This window comes from Drosophila virilis, chromosome X (assembly GCF_030788295.1).
Source record: "Drosophila virilis strain 15010-1051.87 chromosome X, Dvir_AGI_RSII-ME, whole genome shotgun sequence".
NCBI classification, from domain to species: domain Eukaryota; kingdom Metazoa; phylum Arthropoda; class Insecta; order Diptera; family Drosophilidae; genus Drosophila; species Drosophila virilis.
Genome location: NC_091543.1, coordinates 21,922,514 through 21,946,348, shown reverse-complemented (window position 1 = coordinate 21,946,348; position 23,835 = coordinate 21,922,514). Strand labels below are relative to the sequence as shown.

Below are 23,835 nucleotides of genomic sequence, written 5' to 3'. Positions count from 1 at the left end.
AAAAATCGCGTATGAGGTTATTTTGTTAATCGTTCGATCAGCGTCAAAGTCATTTTCCAAGTTTTTTGTTCGAATTCATGTGAGGGGCGTTTCACACTTTTCGTAAAATCCATTGCTCCTTAATGGAATTAGGAGCCAAAGATTTGATGGATCGCACGTTTCGGGCCCCAATGCATTTCTAAGAATCTATATGAATATTCATTTGAAGCGTGTTTCTAACTTTTTGCAATATCCGAGCTTCATCGGTAGCAATAAAATTTTAAGGGCTGTTCCACACTTTTCGTAAAATCCATTCCTCTTATTGGAAATGGGTATGAACGATTTGGTGGGTCAAGTTTCGGGCACAAATTCATTTCCAAAGATCTTTATTACAATTCATTTGCGATGTGTTTCACACTTTTCGCAGAATCCAAGCTAACTTTGTGTTTAATGCGACAAATTCGATAAATTTTACTCGCACGGGTGGAATAAGCGTGAATAACGTTTATATGAAACTCTTTTGTTTACCATTCGATTGACCTTAAACACATTTTCAAAGATCTTTGTTCAAACTCATTTGAGACGTATTTTACTTCTTTTTATACCCTGAACCCATTAAAAATGGGTATAAGGGTATATTGTATTTGTGCAAAATCCAAATGTATGTAACAGGCAGAAGGAAGCAACTCCGACCCCATAAAGTATATATATTCTTGATCAGCATCAATAGCCGAGTCGATCTAGCCTTGTCCGTCTGTCTATCCATCCGTCCGTCCGTCCGACTGTATGTATGAACGCAAGGATCTCAGAACATATAAGAGCTATCGACTTGAAATTTTAGATGTAGGTGCTCATAGTGTCTGCGCAGATCGAGTTTGTTTCCGAATATCGATCAAAATCGATATCGACATCCTGTTTTTTGGGCAATTATGATAAATAATAAGAGCTAGAGTCTCGAAACATGATATGTTGCTTCTAAAATATTATATATTTGTCAAGTATCTTTCATATTATACCTCTCGCCACCTCTCCGCTATCACCCCAGAGCTAAAAATCAAGTTAATAACCCAACTTTTATTGCCAACCAATTGAAGCCAAAATTTAAATGCAATTGACTTTTTCAGCATGCACAAATATTCTGAAACCATTAGATATACTTTAGAAAATTTCGAAATGATCGGTTAAAAAATAACCAAAGTTATATGCAACTGCGCAATTGAATAGAGCAGCATCTTTAAGCATTTCTCTATACATGTACAAACACACATTTATGTGGGTCTGCTTCGCATTTAAACAGCATGGTTATTGAGACTTTTTTCTGTAATGCTATTTAAGTTCCTTTTTTATCATAAGTGCTTAATTCAACATTTTGACCCAAATCGACAAAATGGCATCACGGTTTTGTTTTTAAATCGAGGTCGGTGCGAAAATCGAAAGTTTTTCGATGATTTTTTTTTAATAGCTCCGCGCGGAGATATGACGTTCCAAAACGACATAACTCCGCGAGGAGATATGACGTTCCAAAACGACATAACTCCATGCGGACATAAACGACATAACTCCGCGAGAAGATATGACGTTCCAAAACGACATAGCTCCACGCGGACAAAAACGACATAACTCCGCGCGGAGATATGACGTTCCAAAACGACATAACTCCGCGCGGAGATATGATGTTCCAAAACGACATAACTCCGCGAGGAGATATGACGTTCCAAAACGACATAGCTCCACGCGGACAAAAACGACATAACTCCGCGCGGAGATATGACGTTCCAAAACGACATAACTCCACGCGGAAAAAAACGACATAGCTCCCCGCGGATATATGACGTTCCAAAACGACATAACTCCGCGCGGAGATATGACGTTCCAAAACGACATAACTCCGCGAGGAGATATGACGTTCCAAAACGACATAGCTCCGCGAGAAGATATGACGTTCCAAAACGACATAGCTCCACGCGGACAAAAACGACATAACTCCGCGCGGAGATATGACGTTTCCAAACGACATAACTCCGCGAGAAGATATGACGTTCCAAAACGACATAGCTCCACGCGGATATATGACGTTCCAAAACGACATAACTCCGCGCGGAGATATGACGTTCCAAAACGACATAACTCCGCGAGGAGATATGACGTTCCAAAACGACATAGCTCCGCGAGAAGATATGACGTTCCAAAACGACATAGCTCCACGCGGACAAAAACGACATAACTCCGCGCGGAGATATGAAGTTCCAAAACGACATAACTCCGCGTGGACATATGACGTTCCAAAACGACATAGCTCCACGCGGACAAAAAAAAAATAACTCCGCGCGGAGATATGACGTTCCAAAACGACATAACTCCGCGCGGAGATATGAAGTTCCAAAACGACATAACTCCGCGTGGAGATATGACGTTCCAAAACGACATAGCTCCACGCGGACAAAAAAAAAAATAACTCCGCGCGGAGATATGACGTTTCAAAGCGACATAACTTCGCCGTCGATCTTGCCGGATTCTACGGACTTCCCCGAGTAGCCCCTCCCTTTTTGGCCCCTATCGGGCTTTATTTGGCCGAGATATAGCCATTTAAAGTTTTCGGGGTAGTAATGTCGTTTTGAAGCGACATAACTCCGCCGATCTAAAAAAATCATGGAGATATGACGTTTCAAAGCGACATAACTTCGCCGTCGATCTTGGCGGATTCTACGGACCTCCCCGAGTAGCCCGTCCCTTTTTGGCCCCTATCGGGCTTTATTTGGCCGAGATATAGCCATTTAAAGTTTTCGGGGTAGTTATGTCGTTTTGAAGCGACATAACTCCGCCGATCTAAAAAAATCATGGAGATATGACGTTTCAAAGCGACATAACTTCGCCGTCGATCTTGCCGGATTCTACGGACTTCCCCGAGTAGCCCCTCCCTTTTTGGCCCCTATCGGGCTTTATTTGGCCGAGATATAGCCATTTAAAGTTTTCGGGGTAGTTATGTCGTTTTGAAGCGACATAACTCCGCCGATCTAAAAAAAATCATGGAGATATGACGTTTCAAAGCGACATAACTTCGCCGTCGATCTTGCCGGTCTTTAAAATGTTATACCTTTTTGAATGCGTACGGATCCCTACCATCAATTGGCATTCAAACAAATTAATAATCGATGGGTTGAAAATTGTTGTTGACAAAAAACCGATTCGTTCGTAAATTCAACCTTATTGTTGATTTTTTGGAATATTTCCGTCAAATAATGTCCGATTTTGCAATTTCATACAATTTTTGACCCGTAAGGATCTCAGTTCTTTCGATTGGCATCAAAAAAAGGAAATCCAAAATTTTGACCCAAATCGACAAGTGGTTACGTCACTTTTTTTTCAAAATCGAGGTCGGTCCGAAAATCAAAATTTTTGCGATGATTTTTTTTTTAATATCTCGGGAGCTATTGCTCCGCGCGGAGATAAGACGTTTCAAAACGACATAACTCCGCGTGCACAAAAACGACATAACTCCGCGCGGAGATATGACGTTCCAAAACGACATAACTCCGCGAGGAGATATGAAGTTCCAAAACGACATAACTCCGCGCGGAGATATGACGTTCCAAAACGACATAACTCCGCGCGGAGATATGACGTTCCAAAACGACATAGCTCCGCGTGGAGATATGACGTTCCAAAACGACATAACTGTACGCGGACAAAAACGACATAGCTCCGCGCGGAGATAAGACGTTCCAAAACGACATAACTCCGCGCAGAGATATGACGTTCCAAACGACATAACTCCGCGCGGACAAAAACGACATAGCTCCGCGCGAAGATAAGACGTTCCAAAACGACATAACTCCACGCGGACAAAAACGAAATAACTCCGCGCGGAGATATGACGTTCCAAAACGACATAACTCCACGCGGACAAAAACGAAATAACTCCGCGCGGAGATATGACGTTCCAAAACGACATAACTCCGCGCGGACAAAAACGACATAACTCCGCGCGGAGATATGACGTTCCAAAACGACATAACTCCGCGCGGACAAGAACGACATAGCTCCGCGCGGAGATAAGACGTTCCAAAACGACATAACTCCACGCGGACAAAAACGAAATAACTCCGCGCGGAGATATGACGTTCCAAAACGACATAACTCCGCGCGGACAAAAACGACATAACTCCGCGCGGAGATATGACGTTCCAAAACGACATAACTCCGCGCGGACAATAACGACATAACTCCGCGAGGAGATATGACGTTCCAAAACGACATAACTCCACGCGGACAAAAACGACATAACTCCGCGCGGAGTAGTGACGTTCCAAAACGACATAGCTCCGCGCGGACAAAAGACGTTCCAAAACGACATAACTCCACGCGCACAAAAACGACATAGCTCCGCGAGAAGATATGACGTTCCAAAACGACATAACTCCACGCGGACAAAAACGAAATAACTCCGCGCGGAGATATGACGTTCCAAAACGACATAACTCCACGCGGACAAAAACGACATAGCTCCGCGCGGAGAGATGACGTTCCAAAACGGCATAACTCCGCGAGGAGATATAACGTTCCAAAACGACATAACTCCGCGAGGAGATATGACGTTCCAAAACGACATAACTCCGCGAGGGGATATGACGTTCCAAAACGACATAACTCCACGCGGAAAAAAACGACATAGCTCCGCGCGGAGATATGACGTTCCAAAACGACATAACTCCGCGCGGAGATATGACGTTCCAAAACGACATAACTCCGCGAGGAGATATGACGTTCCAAAAAGACATAACTCCACGCGGACAAAAACGACATAGCTCCGCGCGGAGATATGACGTTCCAAAACGGCATAACTCCGCGAGGAGATATAACGTTCCAAAACGACATAACTCCACGCGGACAAAAACGAAATAACTCCGCGCGGAGATATGACGTTCCAAACGACATAACTCCGCGCGGACAAAAACGACATAGCTCCGCGCGAAGATAAGACGTTCCAAAACGACATAGCTCCGCGCGGACAAAAACGACATAACTCCGCGAGGAGATATGACGTTCCAAAACGACATAACTCCACGCGGACAAAAACGATATAACTCCGCGCGGAGATATGACGTTCCAAACGACATAACTCCGCGCGGACAAAAACGACATAGCTCCGCGCGAAGATAAGACGTTCCAAAACGACATAACTCCACGCGGACAAAAACGAAATAACTCCGCGCGGAGATATGACGTTCCAAAACGACATAGCTCCGCGCGGACAAAAACGACATAACTCCGCGAGGAGATATGACGTTCCAAAACGACATAGCTCCGCGCGGACAAAAGACGTTCCAAAACGACATAACTCCGTGTGGAGATATGACGTTCCAAAACGACATAACTCCACGCGCACAAAAACGACATAGCTCCGCGAGAAGATATGACGTTCCAAAACGACATAACTCCACTCGGACAAAAACGAAATAACTCCGCGCGGAGATATGACGTTCCAAAACGACATAACTCCACGCGGACAAAAGACGTTCCAACTCCGCGCGGAGTAATGACGTTCCAAAACGACATAGCTCCGCGCGGACAAAAGACGTTCCAAAACGACATAACTCCGCGCGGAGATATGACGTTCCAAAACGACATAACTCCGCGCGGACAAAAATGACATAGCTCCGCGCGGAGATAAGACGTTCCAAAAAGACATAACTCCACGCGGACAAAAACGACATAGCTCCGCGCGGAGATATGACGTTCCAAAACGACATAGCTCCGCGAGGAGATATGACGTTCCAAAACGACATAACTCCGCGACGAGATATGACGTTCCAAAACGACATAACTCCACGCGGACAAAAACGACATAACTCCGCGCGGAGATATGACGTTCCAAAACGACATAACTCCGCGTGGAGATATGACCTTCCAAATCATCACGATTTTTTTCAAAATCTAGGTCGGTGCGAAAATCGAAACTTTTTCGATGATTTTATTTTAATATCTCGGGTAAATAATGTCTGATTTTAAAATGGTAGACCTTTTTGAATGCGTACGGATCCCAAACATCGATGGGTTCAAAAATGTTAAAGACAACAAAAAACAATTAGTTCGTAAAAACAACCTTTTTGAAGATATTTTGGAATATTTCCGGCAAATAATGTCCGATTTTGCAATTTCATACAATTTTTGTCTCGTAAGAATCAGTTCTATCGATTGGCATCAAAAAAAGGAAATCCAAAATTTTGACCCAAATCGACAAAATGGCAAGGGGTTACATCACGTTTTTTTTCAAAATCGAGGTCGGTGCGAAAATCGAAACTTTTTCAATGACGATATGACGTTCCAAAACGACATAACTCCACGCGGATATGACCTTCCAAATCATCACGTTTGTTTTTCAAAATCGAGGTCGGTGCGAAAATCGAAATTTTTTCGATGATTATACCCTGAACCCATTAAAAATATATATAGATTGGATATTGTATTTGTGCAAGTTTTATCCGGTTTCCTTCAAAGCTTATTTCAAAGCCCTTCAAAGGAACTCAATAAATGCGTGTATCTGCGGATTTGCGAAAAGCGTTTATATAAAAGTTTTTATTTACTTGTTCGGCTTCCATACTCTCGTTCTTAATTCGATGCACTTCAAACTCATTTTCAAACAAAATGTAAAATACTAGCTTGCTGTTTTTTTTTTTACCCTTGGCCCGTAATTATAATTATAATTCTCGTGGAATAGATTTCAACCAAAAAGCGAAAAATAAACTTTCATTCATTAAGGGCTTAGCTCGCCTGTTGCTGCCAAGAGCGGAAACTCATATGCATTTAGTTTTTATGTGAATGAAACTTAAAACTCGCTTTTCCAACATTTTGGCCATTATCCATCGCGTAGGCGAAATACATTTTAAGTGCATTTTCCTAAAGATCCTTGCAAATCAGCTCGAAACTTCGACCGCGGCTAACAGAATAATTTTGCGAAATGTGTTCGATACGTGTCAGATGAATTTTCTTTGAAAATTATTTTCAAGCGGAAAAAGTTCAGCTTCAGTCAGTCAGGAAAATCAGTTTTATGCATGGAGACTAGCGGATATAGTCCGGCTTCGCCCGTGGCAAGTTTTCTGCTTATTCGAATTCCATATGACTTTTTTAGCCAGTTGCCGCAGTTAAAATCTATTCGGCTTCACTTCTGTTTGAAAATATGTTGAAAGTCCATCGAAAAACGAATCAAACTTGGAATCAACAGCTTCTGCCCATGTTAGTCTTGTCTTGAGAATCTCGAAGCCATAAAAGTTGGTTGAAGCCAACCTTAAGCTTTTTGAGGCTATCTCGGATATTATGGAAGCTAGAAGCTTCTGCTTTTGAAAACTGCTTTCCTCTTATTTTGCAACTTTTCGACTAAATGGAATTTGGCTAGGATATTGAGGTAGGAAGCACCATGCATCCAATAATAGCTTAGGTTTGGGAGCGTCTTGTGATTGATTCACTTTCCGAATGAGCGAGATTTTGGATCAAAATCCCACTTAGCCCCAACTCAAATTCAAGAATTCTTTCAGACAGAAGTCTCAATATGAAGCGTGACATAGATGCATGGTATTATAATTTGGAATCAAAAAGGGAAACATACATAAAGTATGTTTAATCTTGATCACAATCAAACGTTGATATGGCTAAGTATATCAATATGGCTCCATCAGTCCGTACTACAGACCTGCCAGAACATAATAGCTAAAATATGAACAATCGGTTTTTACCATTTAAGCAACAAGCTCACTATTTATTAGTCAAAATCTGCAGATATATACAACTATGTATGTCGATATAGGAGGAATAGTTGATTCCATATTTTGGATCCATGTACGAAGGACCTTTCCAGGATGAAGCTATTAAGCTATATATTTCTAGCAATGCCGGGAAATACCCATTACATAGTTTAATACGAATGGACCTGGCACGTTTTGGCCCCAAATAGTCTTTTGTATATGAGAATAAACTTACCTTTGGCCAATTGAGGTTGCGTTTTTGTGCCCATCATGAGACAGATGCACAGGATGCACAAGGATATGTTGAATCCGTTGTTGATCAAGTGATATTGGCTATATAGAATCTATTTTCGTCTCTTTCCTCTTCCGTTCTCTGTCGCTCCTTCTAGGCTGCTGCGACTGTTTGTGTTTCTCGCTGTTGTTGCGGTACTCGCTGGTCTGGTACTCGCTGGTCTGGTACTCGCTGGTCTGGTACTCGCTGGTTTTGTACTCGCTGTTGTTATTAGACAGGCGTTAAACTCCATGTGTTGGCCTTGCCGTGCCGCCGTCAGCTGTGAAAAGAGTCAAAGGTTACCCAGATGAATCATGGTCATGCCATAAAATCCAGTGTATTTATTTATGATGAGTTGACTTTTTTAACTCAATAAATAATTGATTTGCGGTGTTAGTTAGTCGTTCGGGTTAAGGGAGCAGCTGTTGTCACACGCTATGCACTATGTAAATGATATGGCCAAATGATGTGGATGTGGTCGCATTGACATGAACTTGACATGTGAACAAATTTCCACAAACGAAAAACATTCGGTGACCGTTGATTTTCAAAAATGTACTTGACCGAATAAACTGTTAAATGTTTTATGCCTCCACACGACAATTGTCACACAACTTTGATTGTAGCTTCATTTCCATTTCAATTCATGGTTGGGAATCAGTGCAATAGGTCAATAGTGGCTAGCCCTTTACCTTTACCGTTTACCGTTTACCATTTACCATTTACCTTTACTATTCACAAACGCACTTGTCCAACTGAATAACAAATCTTTCGAAGACTGCGTGGGACCCCAGCAGCTGTCCCTCTTCCTTTTCAATTTGCTAATGCACTTCTGCGAACTGTTTCGCAAGACATTCCACTTAACTACGCAAAAACCGTTTCTGTTTGATAAGCAAACTTGCCACCGGCCCCACGCAGCGTAAAATTGCAAAATTGCAGGCACAAACACTCACACATTCACCTATTCACCTATTCACCTATTCACGTATTCACAAATTGCCGAGGCGCACCCCACTTAACTCAGTGCCGCAAAGAGTCTGGCAACGTCATACATATTTATTTAATAACTGTTTATGGTTCATGGGTATAAAAGAATCGCAAATGAAATGAAAACAAAAAACGGTTTCCTTTGGGCATAATTAATCTCGTTGATTATTCCGGATACCTTCTTGGGAATACAAGCTAAATTATATAGTAATATAATGAACCGGACGGTTCCGGCGTACATATCTCTTGATAACTAGTATCTTGGACATAGTTTAGCACGTAGATTGCTCCCGATACACTTAAAGGTATTCATTTACACAATCTTAACCTTAAGCATAAATTCATCTAAACTATTTATTGATAATTCGATCCGGCAAAACCCCGACGACCTGACAGACTAAGAAGATATATAAACGGACAAGCCAACATGACTTTATGTATATAGATCTATATTTGCCCTGACTGACTGACTGAGCCACACCCCAAGCTGTAGGAGCTAGGAGCTGAACCTGTGCTTACCTAACCCTATCTGATGAAGGAGCACGGGGTTTGGGAAATTACATCCGTAAGTGTGCAAATTTTACGAATAACGGTTGTATTTAAAATTAAAATTTTATTTGTGGTTTTCCATAACATTTGCAAAATATGACTCTCTTGGTTAGAAAATCGGTTCAAAACTTTATGTTTCAGCTGCAAGCATATATATACATATTCCTTTTAACTTTTTCTACTTTGTTCGACAGACGAAATCTGGACAGATATCATATCATATCCAACGCATTACGATATTAACCCATTGATTATCGCTAGAGGCTTAGATATATCATGTCGGTTATAGTCGGTAATTAACAGTGAACATTGCAACAATTGTATAATAAGAGTACACAAGAGCGTGTCTTTCGCACGACCACAGTCAACGCTGACTACAAGGTCCAAGCGAGTCGCAACTAAACAACGATTGAAGTGCCGACGCCCAAGCGTAATTACTGTAACGTTAATCGAAGGCATTCAAACTTGACGAATGGGTGTGCTTGTGTGTGTGTGTGTGTGTGAGCCGGATATGGTAACGAGTGCGTAGGCGTTGACGAGGGGTTCGGGCTTGGGCTCGGGTTTGGGGAAAGCGTTTTCTCTAAATGCTCGCGTAATATATCATAATTTATTTGCACAGCGTACACAATAACTGATGGAGAATTAATAATGGCAACAACAGTAACAACAATAACAGTAAATATAAAACAACGGCAACAATTCAAATTTTGTGCGTATTGTACGTAAACCCGATTGAAACGATTAACCGATTAGCGGAAGCTCTCTGTGACACGCAATGTGTCTATGGATGAGAGAGCCAGCAGCAAGGCAAATGAATTACGAGCCCAGAGAGAAAGAGAGAGATAGAGCGAGGGGGGGGAGGAGCGCCACACACAAAGTAAATCAAAACAAACGATAAAACAATGGCTAAGCAAGACAAAAGTACAAGCTAATTATTGCGGATTGTAGATCTTAGCGAGTGCAGGCGTACCTGAAAATCCGACTACGTAAGAGAGCAAGAGAAAGAGAGAGAGAGAGCGAATGACGTGTGCAGAAACTAACAACGTCGAACTGCAAATGCACTTTTTGAGCATGAAATATTAAGGCAAGAAGCAAACACAATTCGTATTGGTTCCACTTTAAACTAAGACTATGATCGTTAGAGATTACAAATAAAAACAACAACTAAATAAAAGGTATACCCTAAGATTTAATTTATGCATGTTTACAGTGCGACGTTGTTAAAATTCTTATCTTAAGCGGAAATAATAAAGTGTGAAAAATAATGAACAGCTTTCTTTAGATATAAAACGAATTCAAGGGAATACTAGAATACGACGACCTAAACATAATACTCTAACAAATTGTACAGTAATGTTATGTACGACATATTAAAACAGATTCTTATTAGGGCTAAGTTTATTTGTTCCAATACATCTTGGAATTTTTACCTTCAAGCGGCGTAATACATACATACACACATACATACATACATACATATATGCATGTAAATGTAGGGTGAGTAAGCGCGACGTGAAAAACCCATGCAAACTGGAAACAAAACAAAAGCCGCAAACGGGCATACAAATGAAACACTATGCAAATATATATACACATGTATGCATGTGTGTATGTATGTCGGCGGGCTGTGTGTGCGCCGAGTACAAGCAGACCGACTGAGAGTCATGCTCCATTGTGGATCAGGTAATGTAATGCTGGCGATTGACGAAGCTGAAATACCCTAGATATAACGAATTTTTAGTGTACATATATTAAAGACGTCTCAAATCATAGATAATACTATAGTCAAAAGACTCAAAGTCTACTTCTTTTATTAACCAGCACAATTGCACTAAAAACGGTTTAGAAAAACTGTGTAAGACATATTGCGTCCACTAAGTTCACTGAGTAGAGGACGGGACGGGCAGAAGAGATGCTTCCTTTAGGATTAAGGGTTCTTTGGTTTAAGCTACGGACAGGCAGGATTGAAGAGCAGGCGGTGCTACATATGCCTTGACACGCTAGTATTGAGAATCTCCATCACAGATGGAAAAATGAGATCTATCCTAAAAATAATTACTCATTTTCGAGAATTATTTTCGTTGGTTTGAACCGAGACCAAACTTTCAGATTCGGTTCGTAAGCCTGGATTTAGACATCTATTCAGCCAGATTTTTGTTCAGAATTTAATTTAATAGATAGATGCCAAATTGCAATAGAAATATAATATTTTAAATAAGCACCTTCATATATTTATGCTTAAGATTTAGGTCCCAAAAAGGGATACTATTGGATCAGTTCTCTGAAATAAACTCATTTCTTGTTCATTTTTCTCATTCATATTTTGTATCTTTTTCGGCAGCCGCCCTTAGCGAGACTTTAAGGCAATTTAACTGAGAACCTGGGTTCGAACCCCATATTCGGGCATATTTACTAGCGTAGATCGTCATATAACTGTTTAAAATTAAAAACTCTCTACATTACTTTTTCAATTATACAAATATTACATGTTTTCTTTGGTTATCACACGACATATTTTCTATGACAATGTAAACCACAATTTGATTCTATATAATACTGTTGCCTAGAATAGTCCAAAATGTCAAAGAAAGACCAATTTTTAAATAAAAAGATAGAATATTGTTGTTGCTTGATAACTTGACTAGGGTATTTCAACTCTATAAAGTAGTACATACGGACGTATGTATGACCGCGTCGTGCCAGCGTAGTACAAGGTTGTTTCCGATAACCGATAAAAAATCCCGTTTCAAAGCAATCGATAAGAAATCAAAAAGTCGACATCCTGTTTTAGTAACTTTTGGAATCGATCAAGTATCTTTCTATTGTTTTTACTTCGATTCTTGCAATATTTTTTTGAAACTGGCTCAGGGTATACCCTAGTCGGGCACTCCCGCCTAGACCACCCTTGTTATGCCCTGAACCCAATAAAAAGGGTATAAGGGTATATTGTATTTGTGCAAAATCCAAATGTATGTAACAGGCAAAACGAAGTATCTCCGACCACATAAAGTATATATATTCTTGATCAGCTTCAATAGCCGAGTCGATCTAGCCATCTCCGTCCGTCCGTCCGTCCGTCCGTCCGTATGTATGAACGCAAGGATCTCAGAACATATAAAAGCTATATACTTGAAATTTTAGATGGGGCAATTTTGGTAAATAATAAGAGCTAGAGTCACGAAACATGATATGTTGCTTCTAAAATAGAATATGTATATGCATTTGAGGTTGGAAGAAAAGGGGTTCAGGGTATCCCCTAGTCGGGGACTCCCGACTAGAGCACCCTTGTTTATATTGGTGTTGGGTTGTTTGTCTCCATTTTGATTAGGTATTTACATAGTGTGTTGTTAATTGTTTCGATTTTGTGACAAATGAGCTCTTTTATCAGGCATATTATATGATATCTGTATGGTCTGGACAATACTTGGATTCGAAGATCTTTATTATATTGTAAGGTATTTATTTTACGAATATATTTTCTATTCTATTAGCTAATTACACCATATTTGATCTCTTTAGCATTTCTATTGTTAGTGAATATTTCATCACAAAGGTATTTCAATTAATAATCATAATTTAAGGTCTCCTCTAAAAAGCTTTTTGGCCTGGACACAAGGTACGCATGGAAGGATATTTAGACGTCAATTCGCCCTCGATAGTTATATTCGTGCAATTTATTACGGAGCAATTTCGAATGATGTCAGTTCCGTTGCACTTGGGTATAGTTGTATACCTTTCACCTTGAGCGCTCAGTGCTTGGGAGCATTATGCGATTAAAACAAATACGTAATCCATTCCAAATAATCGGCGACTATTTGTGGCTGCTATTTGCAGTCGCTATTAACACACACACTAACACAAATCAAAGGTAAAACTACTTACAAAAAAAATATGATTAGCCTACCTTTATACATGCTCAAACAACGCCTGAACTAATTAGCTTTTGCCTAGGCCCACGCCGAGTGTTTGGAATTATAATTATGACTCTCGATCTGAGATACTTACTGGAAGCTAAAAAATCTATTATTAAACCTTTATTTATGGCCCAGTTACCTTCGATATGACTAGCAGCAACGCTTCGGTTTCCCAATTTCGTATAATTTCTGTGTCTGTGTCATGTCACACGCGTCGTATGCGTAATTTGAGACTGAGATGGAAGTTAAACTTGATATATATATATACATAGTTCGTTACAAGTTTGTCGATAATAGTTTTAAGCATTAGTCCGCGTCGAAGGCCACAGTAGGTGTTGCTAGTTAGGATTAGAGTAGAAAGTTTCTGTCGGGGAACGTAATGACCATCATCAGAAAATATAAACTTTAAAGCATAGGCACGCACATATGTATGTATGTACATGCATACATATTTAAGTGCGCAGGTGGCAGAGCCGCTATGAGCCGAATTTAAATCATTTAAACTACTTCTCTCTCCAGCCGATTTCCATACACAGGCTGTCAGTCAAGGCGAAGGAACATCCCAGCAACAGGCACAAGTCAACATGCTCAACATTCATTCGGTTTGAGTCAATTTTGAGCGCAGACTTCCATGAAATTATCTAAAAACAAGGGTATATCAGCCAGCTTTCTTCTTGAGCTAGATTTCGCTGAATAATACCCTTACTGGCACTCATTAACCTGTGGCAATTAGATGTCCTTTAAGCCAAGAAACAACTTGCCACGTTTGTAGCTGTGTAAAAAACAGAAAACTTCTCAGGATTGACCCCACGCATAAACCCAACGAAATAAATCTTTAAATTATCCTGAACATGAATACATATACATACTTTAGTAGGCGGAGATGCTACTTCCTTTTAACTGTCACAAACACTTGGACATAACCAATATACCCTTCTTACGCATCTGCCATGATTTCAGGGTGTGCAAATAACCGTTTGCTTAAGGCTTTAAATGAAATTTGAAATTCAATTATGATTCGTTGACAGAGCTGTTGACGATCAGACGTGCTTTCGCTGTTCGCTGCGCGCAACTAACAAAAGATAACGGCACTTCTAGCAACGGTATCTTGTCTTCGTCTTTGAGCGCTTTATTGCCTTGCTGCCTTATTGCTTTACTGCGTTCTGCTTTCTGATTGGCCTTGCTGAGCTGAGTGAGCATCAGACGTTCGTGTGTGTGTGTGTGTGTGTGTGTGTGTGTGTGTGTGTGTGTGAACCTGGCAAGTGTTCTATGCGTGCGTGTGTGTGCGTGCTAGACTATTTTAAATATGCAGATAGCAGACGCCTGCTGGCCCTGACGAGATTCGTGGGATGTCGTCCGCTGTCGAGGCCAGGCAAATCAGAGGAGCAAACAGCGCGTGAAGCACGGGGGTTGCCGTTTACCTCATCCAGTTGAGGGTGGGGAATGCTGCCGCCACAGCGTAGAACAGCATTTGCGGATGTGCCCCAGACGCTCGGCTGTGTACATGAGTCCGTTGGAGAAGCCTGTTGCCCCGTCGGCAAACTCGACAGCAGCTACTTTTCACACTTCACTTTACAGTAATGAGAGCACTTTAAATGCTACGCGTGCGCCTGCCAATCCTCCATGAGGAGAAGCCTCTACGAGATGTGATTAGTCAAACTTCATCCGTTGCGAAGCTGAAGGGTGATCACTAGCAGCTTAAGGAGCAGCTGTCGCTGTTGCTAGCTGAGTGGGACAGGATGTTCGAGTCCAGTGCATGCTACACGTTGCCGGATCCAATTGGTGCAGACTGGCTTGGCTGGGTGCGAGTGACAACAATCCGGTTGAGATTCTTATCACACACGCGCCCAACTTGAATGAGGGTGTTGGAACCAATTGGAGGCGCACTTGTACTGTAAATTTGCCCCTTCATGGTGCAAGAAGTGGCAACGCAAGCTCCACTTAACGCATTAAATGCTGACGAGCAGATGGCGTGTGTGAATAGATGGGCAGCGCATGTTTGAGAGGCACGGCAAGGTCGACCTCCAACATGTGAAGTGATGGATGCAAGAGTTGTGCAATAAGCGCCTGGCGCGAAGGACCAGAGTTGCTAAAGATGTAAATCCCTGCAAACGTGAAAGATGAGTGGCCCACTTTCGTGGAGCGCACTAAGTACGAACTAATTGCCAACTTATAAAACAATTAGCGCTGAAGGATGGGAAACAGACATGAGTAGCCTCCTTTGAGGCAACACTTGTATGAATGTTTTTTTTGATGACTCATTCCCCAGGGCAGTTCATCAGGGCTCGCCACCTTAGTGTGGGATATCCTGTTGATCCTCTCTTGGACACGGAAGTGGAGTGTTCGACTAAGTTCCATGCTTTAGATGTATTCAATTGGGAAGTATGTGCTGGTGTCTGAAATTGGATTGTAGGTGAGTGCGAGAGTGAGGATCAAGAGCAATCGATCTCGATCTGCTTCCAATGCTCGAAAAAGTTCTGTACTTGAGTATGTAAGAAAGGCTAACAGACAATTGGTATTACACAGAACAGATGTGTGGAGGTTGTCTAGAGGTATGTTGGATCTTGCGAAAAGTATGCGACTGAGTTGAAATACCTCTTGCTCCTCATATCGATAGTCTGAAGGATCGACTGATGGTTGGCAAGTGTATCGAATATTGAGGAGCGACTAAGGACTTTAGAAGTTCAGGCCTCGAGCCTTGTTCTAGAAGATACAGACGTGAGTTGGCATGCAGGTCTCCAGCTTCATCGATCTATACTGAAAGTATCCTTCTAGAGTCCGACATCTGACCAGAATACAGAATACCATGGGCGTTAGCTGACACACAGGCAAAAGTTTGTGGATCTATCAATAGCTAGTCAGTATGGACCTCACTCCTCCATGTTCATGAACCTGACGTATAGTGATTTACATTAACAATGGAATCAGGTAGCATGGTAATCAGGGCACTACAAAACCGGCAGAGATTTTAGACAGGCCTGTCGCCAATCCAAGTTGGAAGATTCCGTGAATTTAAAGTATCCATGTGAGCCCTCGAAGAATGGCTCGAAATGCCAACAAATCAAAACAATTTTCGGTATTTATAAAAACGAACTATCAAAGAACACATTGTCTATGCCGCCGGCAGCCAATCTATCGAAGCCAATTAAAATGCCTCAGCTTCTAAGTGGCCGTGTATCAAGAAATAATTGATCCAAGCTGAAGTATACGGAGCCCAAGTGTAGGGCATTGTCACAAAGACCAATATTAGAAATTATAACATTTAATTGGTCCGTGAAAATTGTCCCACCCAGCCAATGGGCTCAGGAATGCATACTTCGGCATTCCGCGTGAGATGGCAAAGGGGCTAATTAGCTGGGTCACCATCCCTATACCCCACGATAGGGTACTGACAGCTGGACAAGTGGGGTCAACAGTGAGAGGTACAGTTTTGTCGCGCCTTGCGACTCAATTTGCATGCAACTGGCGTGAATGGCCCTGGGAAAAGCCAGAATGAAAAGCAATTACGTAAGTTCCAACACATATAGCAGATGGGCGTCTCAAAGAGCTGGCATTCATGTATCCAAATGATTGGGCTCTACCACAGAGGTGACAGGAACAGGAAAACCTTCTGTTCATTCTCATAGTGGTGTCTTTTGTATAGTTACACTTAAAACGAATCAAATTGAATGCGATTTGAATTGTTTTTTTTTTTTTTTTTCGTTTTCAATTTCAATTGATTTGAGGCAATTAGCACTCCCGATACCCCTCCAAGCCAAAAACCCTCCGCCCATCGACTAATCCAACGCTCACGTGTAAATTAATCGCAGACTGAGAGTATCAGCTATTGAGGCATTTGGCGCCCAACGCCCCATTAAGCCCGCATAAATAATTTTCGCCTCAAATGCCAGGCCAAGAATGTTGTCGAATGAAATGGAAATGTGCAACAAAGGTCATTGTTTCCCACACGGGCAATATCGCTTGTAGTTCCAATTGCGGGATTTAATTGCCCTCGGAATGAATTAAGCGTTAAATAAAACACAATTGACTTGCAATCTTGCTTAAGTCAATCAGCATTAATTAAACCTTGATGCGCCACCTAGCTCCACTTCTAAGTTCATATTCAAGCTGGCGATAACTGGCGCCCTTTGGGCTGGGCTGGGCCAAAGCGCGAAAAGTTCCAAAATGATGGTCTATAAAAATCGAGATAAACTGTTCGGCCAGACCCTAATACTTAGGGGCCTCAGAAATGGAGGTCCACAACCATCTGTTACGTTGACTCAATCTCATGCTTATAGCATTAACTTAGACATCAATTCCGCAGTAGCCAAGCTGTAGATATAACTTTCTGGCCAAGAGATCCACCTTGGTTGCAGCAAAACTCCTTCTGGACTGTGGACAATGTCACCAAGCCAAAATAAGCCTCAAGTCAGGGCTCATAATTATAGCAATATTTAGAAAACGGTTTCACGAAATGAAATCTCACAATTCACGGCAAAAATCAACGCTGAAACCCTAACCCTACCTGCATGGCATCTTTTGATGGTGCTAATAGCTCCAAGGGTCTTATGTCCCCACACGGAGCGTAAAGACGCTGTCACTCAAGATTGGAAATCTTGCTTGAAAGCAAACATGTATTGATTGCATTGCAACTTCTTTCTTTTTGCAACAGTCACAAGTATGCATTCTGACAAGAGAATTGCTTCTCAAAATGTCAAGCACTTGTCGAACCAAATAAACTCAAGATGATCAGGTCATCCGCATAAGCACAGCACCTCCAACCCCGTGCCAGCTGTAACACCAGGGAATCTATTTCTCTGCAATCAACCATGAGGAAGAGCTCGAAAGCGTTCCGTCAACTTCTTTTAACTCTCAACAGATTTCTTAACATTAATATCTTTACGCTTTCTCAACTAAAATGACGCAATTCACACATGAGCTCGTCCGGATGAATCTGCGAGTCCCACTCTAAGTCCTTCACAATCCTCGTTCGCTTAGCCTCTGATGAAGTGGAAGAGACGACCGCCTCATTAGCACAAACATCAAGGGTAGCCCCTTACCCGTGCACAAACTTCTCGACAACATCCTTTGCGGTCTTATGGAGGACCAGTATCCCACTACACCCACGGCGCTCCTTTGCCGCGTGTGCAGCCGGAGCACGACTTGGGCAAGCTGGCGCATGTATCGCATGCGTAACCTTCACATTTGCATTGCAACTGCTAATTCGGTTTCCATTGTGGGACATGTATCTTGATTATAATCCTCATTAGACTTCTTGTCCATCAGTTTTCTGTTACGCATCATCAATGAACGCACTTCACTCGAGCATATTGTTCAATTAGTTACTCAAACTGCAATTGGCCCAAGGATAAAAGGAAAGTAAAGGCTTCACAGAAAGCAGACATAAAAAGCGACATCAGCTGGTGGAGGCAGTTCGTATCACAAATTGCGAGACAATGAAGCTCATCATCAGTTCAGTTCATCATTATTGTTGAGTCAAAAGCAGCCATCAGCAGCACAACAGGCTTGGCATCGGATTTCATCCATTTTGCGCCTCTGGACTAATCCATGGCAATGGCTTACAATAGCCAAGTTCCTGACGAGTCTCAGATGACGCAGCCATAGTAGACATACGGACGGATATGTATATGCTTGGTGCTGTCCTAATTAATGAATTCCCTTTCTTGGTAAATGGGTTCAAGGACGAGAACAGACAAGAGAGAAACCATAACGAAGATGCACCAATGCTCGGCATAAAGAGATGCTGAATAATGCAAAGTAATTGGGGCCTGGCTCCGTTTATGCAGAAAGACTTACGATATATTGAACATCCAGACATATATATGAGAATATGCGAATAGAGTGCCTAAAAGAATCGCATATACACTTGAGCCGGTCCATCAATATCTTGGGAAGATGTTTCTCCCACAAAAAAATCAAATAGATAATAACAAAATTAATGTTAAAAGTCGCCTTGCACGCAAGGTTCCCTATTTTTCAACACTTCGCCATATCTCTCAAAAATCTCAATCAATCAAATCTCAAAAATCAAAAGAGATATATTTACATCTTGACCAAATTTTGCATTTACTTGACCCTACCAACGTCGCACTATCATATCATTAGCTGGAAAGCCGATATTATATGCAAGTCAAAAACTTAGTTCAATCTTTTCGTAATCTTATAAAAGCTAGGCAATATTTGAAATTATTATTTGAAGCGCTTTAGTTAATGCAATTATGTCAACTAGCATTCGACATATTGTGCATAAATTCTATGATTAAGCGAAGCCTGTTCAGCTAAGCACTCTCACTAAAGGGCAGGCTGTTCGAAATACTTTGGATAGGAACGGGTATTACTTTCCATTTCAGTCAATTACATGGCAATTAATATTTACTGAAATATACAGCGCCCTGGCCACATGGAGAACCACCCACATGCGGCCAGGTAATTAAAATATAAAAACATTCTGCCATACATATAGATATATATATGCATTTTATATGCCTGATTTGTGGGTTTTCATGTGTTTGGCGCATTAAAAATTGATAAGTATTGAAAAAATAAAGCACTGCGGCGCGTGGATAAATGGTGTATGGCAAACGGCCCGAGTTGACCGTGCATCACGCACAGGTGCGTCCACCACTTAGCCTACGACTGGTCTCCCAAGAAGCCGACAACTTGTTGAGTCCTCCCTCGCCAGGCTGCGGCAGCGACGGCTGGCCTGGCGCTGGCCAATGGAAATTGAGCAGCCGCTGTGAAAAGTGGGCCAATCGCCCAATCGAGTCCCAAAATGAGTAATGGCATGGCAGTCAGTCAAGTGATTGTCTGATGCTTCCGAATTGGGTTGCCCAGCTGCGTGATGCGTGTCAACGATTGCGTGCAGCCCGCTGTCCGCAATCTCCTCCATTTCCCCAAGGACGGCACGGCCAAACGATCCAAACGAGCAGCTGATAACAGAAGGATGTTTCCACGGGAAAAGGCCGGCAACATACAAAAACGCCAAATAAAAAAGAAGCCAAACAAAAGCAATAAACCGAAATGTATAAAACCAACAAAGTCACAAACAAAAAACAAAGGAGTGCCAGTTAAGCATGCTCGACTCGTAGATATCCTGTGCGCACAAGGGAAAACCAAATATTTTTTATTAGAATCTATTTTTTGCTGTTCTGCTCTATTTATATAATATTTTTGCCAGCTACATACATTCGCCTCATATCATATCGACTTTTCAAACACTGTGGGAATTGTATTTAGCATCGGTGTTTATAGTCCGATCTATATGAAATTTTCAGGGCATCAATTTTCTTTTCCAATTTTAGGGAAATGGTTGAGACATCCAAAAAGGGAAATAACGAACATCACTAAATTATAAATATATAATATATATCTTTTTATTTTAAATATTTTATACATTAAAAATGGGTATAAGGGTATATTGTATTTGTGCAAAATCCAACAGGCAGAAGGAAGCATCTCCGACCCCATAAAAGAAGGGAAACCAAAATTTTGACCCAAATCGACAAAATCGCAAGGGGTTACATCACGTTTTTTTTTTCAAAATCGAGGTCGGTGCGAAAATCGAAACTTTTTCATTGATTTTTTTTAAAATATCTTTTATAATAGCTCCGCGAGGAGATATGACGTTCCAAAACGACATATCTCCCCGCGGAGATATGACGTTCCAAAACGACATAACTCCGCGCGAAGATATGACGTTCCAAAACGACATAGCTCCGCGGGGAGATGTGACATTCCAAAACGACATAACTCCCCGCGGAGATATTACGTTCCAAAACGACATAACTCCCCGCGGAGATATTACGTTCCAAAACGACATAACTCCGCGGGGAGATATGACGTTCCAAAACGACATAGCTCCCGTCGGAGATATGACCTTCGAAATCATCACGATATTTTTAAAATCGAAGTCGGTGCGAAAATCGAAACTTTTTCGATGATTTTTTTAATATCTCGGGTAATAGCTCTGCATGGAGATATGACGTTCCAAAACGACATAACTCCGCGGGGAGATATGACGTTCCAAAACGACATAACTCCCCGCGGAGATATGACCTTCCAAATCATCACGATATTTTTAAAATCGAAGTCGATGCGAAAATCGAAATTTTTTCGATGATTTTTTTTAATATCTCGGGTAATAGCTCCGCATGGAGATATGACGTTCCAAAACAACATTACTCCCCGCGGAGATATGACCTTCCAAATCATCAAGATATTTTTAAAATCGAAGTCGGTGCGAAAATCGAAACTTTTTCGATGATTTTTTTTTAATCTCTCGGGTAATAGCTCCGCATGGAGATATTACGTTCCAAAACGACATAACTCCGCGAGGAGATATGACGTTCCAAAACGTCATAACTCCGCGAGGAGATATGACGTTCCAAAACGACATAGCTCCGCGAGGAGATATGACGTTCCAAAACGACATAACTCCCCGCGGAGATATGACGTTCCAAAACGACATAACTCCCCGCGGAGATATTACGTTCCAAAACGACATAACTCCGCGCGGAGATATGACGTTCCAAAACGACATAGCTCTGCGGGGAAATATGACGTTCCAAAACGACATAACTCCGCGGGAAGATATGCCGTTCCAAAACGACATAACTCCTCGCGGAGATATGACGTTCCAAAACGACATAGCTCCCCGCGGAGATATGACGTTCCAAAACGACATAACTCCGCGGGGAGATATGACGTTCCAAAACGACATAATTCGCGGGGAGATATGACGTTCCAAAACGACATAACTCCCCGCGGAGATATGACCTTCCAAATCATCACGATATTTTTAAAATCGAAATCGGTGCGAAAATCGAAACTTTTTCGATGATTTTTTTAATATCTCGGGTAATAGCTCCGCATGGAGATCTGACGTTCCAAAACGACATAACTTCCCGCGGAGATATGACCTTCCAAATCATCACGATATTTTTAAAATCGAAGTCGGTGCGAAAATCGAAATTTGTTCGATGATTTTTTTTAATATCTCGGGTAATAGCTCCGCATGGAGATATGACGTTCCAAAACGACATAACTCCCCGCGGAGATATGACGTTCCAAAACGACATAACTCCGCGGGGAGATATGACGTTCCAAAACGACATAACTCCGCGGGGAGATATGACGTTCCAAAACGACATAACTCCGCGCGAAGATATGACGTTCCAAAACGACATAACTCCGCGGGGAGATATGACGTTCCAAAACGACATAACTCCGCGCGAAGATATGACGTTCCAAAACGACATAACTCCGCGGGGAGATATGACGTTCCAAAACGACATAACTCCGCGCGAAGATATGACGTTCCAAAACGACATAACTCCGCGCGAAGATATGACGTTCCAAAACGACATAACTCCGCGCGAAGATATGACGTTCCAAAACGACATAACTCCGCGCGAAGATATGACGTTCCAAAACGACATAGCTCCGCGCGGAGATATGACGTTCCAAAACGACATAACTCAGCGCGGAGATATGACGTTCCAAAACGACATAACTCCGCGGGGAGATATGACGTTCCAAAACGACATAATTCGCGGGGAGATATGACGTTCCAAAACGACATAACTCCCCGCGGAGATATGACCTTCCAAATCATCACGATATTTTTAAAATCGAAATCGGTGCGAAAATCGAAACTTTTTCGATGATTTTTTTAATATCTCGGGTAATAGCTCCGCATGGAGATCTGACGTTCCAAAACGACATAACTCCCCGCGGAGATATGACCTTCCAAATCATCACGATATTTTTAAAATCGAAGTCGGTGCGAAAATCGAAACTTTTTCGATGATTTTTTTTAATATCTCGGGTAATAGCTCCGCGGGGAGATATGACGTTCCAAAACGACATAGCTCCGCGGGGAGATATGACGTTCCAAAACGACATAACTCCGCGGGGAGATATGACGTTCCAAAACGACATAACTCCGCGGGGAGATATGACGTTCCAAAACGACATAACTCCGCGCGAAGATATGACGTTCCAAAACGACATAACTCCGCGGGGAGATATGACGTTCCAAAACGACATAACTCCGCGCGAAGATATGACGTTCCAAAACGACATAACTCCGCGGGGAGATATGACGTTCCAAAACGACATAACTCCGCGCGAAGATATGACGTTCCAAAACGACATAACTCCGCGCGAAGATATGACGTTCCAAAACGACATAACTCCGCGCGGAGATATGACGTTCCAAAACGACTTAACTCCGCGCGGAGATATGACGTTCCAAAACGACATAACTCCGCGCGGAACATATAAGAGCTATAGACTTGAAATTATAGATGTTGGTGCTCCTAGTGCCTGCGCGGATCGAGTTTGTTTCCGATAATCGATAACTTACTCCGTTTCGAAGCAATTGATACAAATCGAT

General features: G+C 41.9%; 1 protein-coding gene across 1 annotated transcript in view; it reads right to left on the bottom strand.

Annotated features, from left to right (window-relative positions):
- The window catches only part of ATP8B (ATPase phospholipid transporting 8B), a 55,840-nt gene that overhangs the window by 20,434 nt on the left and 11,571 nt on the right, over positions 1-23,835 (bottom strand). Inside the window, exon 2 of the mRNA XM_032439520.2 lies at positions 7,954-8,269. Within this exon, the coding sequence (XP_032295411.1) occupies positions 7,954-7,990 (37 nt within the window). The 5' untranslated portion in view covers positions 7,991-8,269. The remainder of the gene's footprint in view (positions 1-7,953; positions 8,270-23,835) is intronic.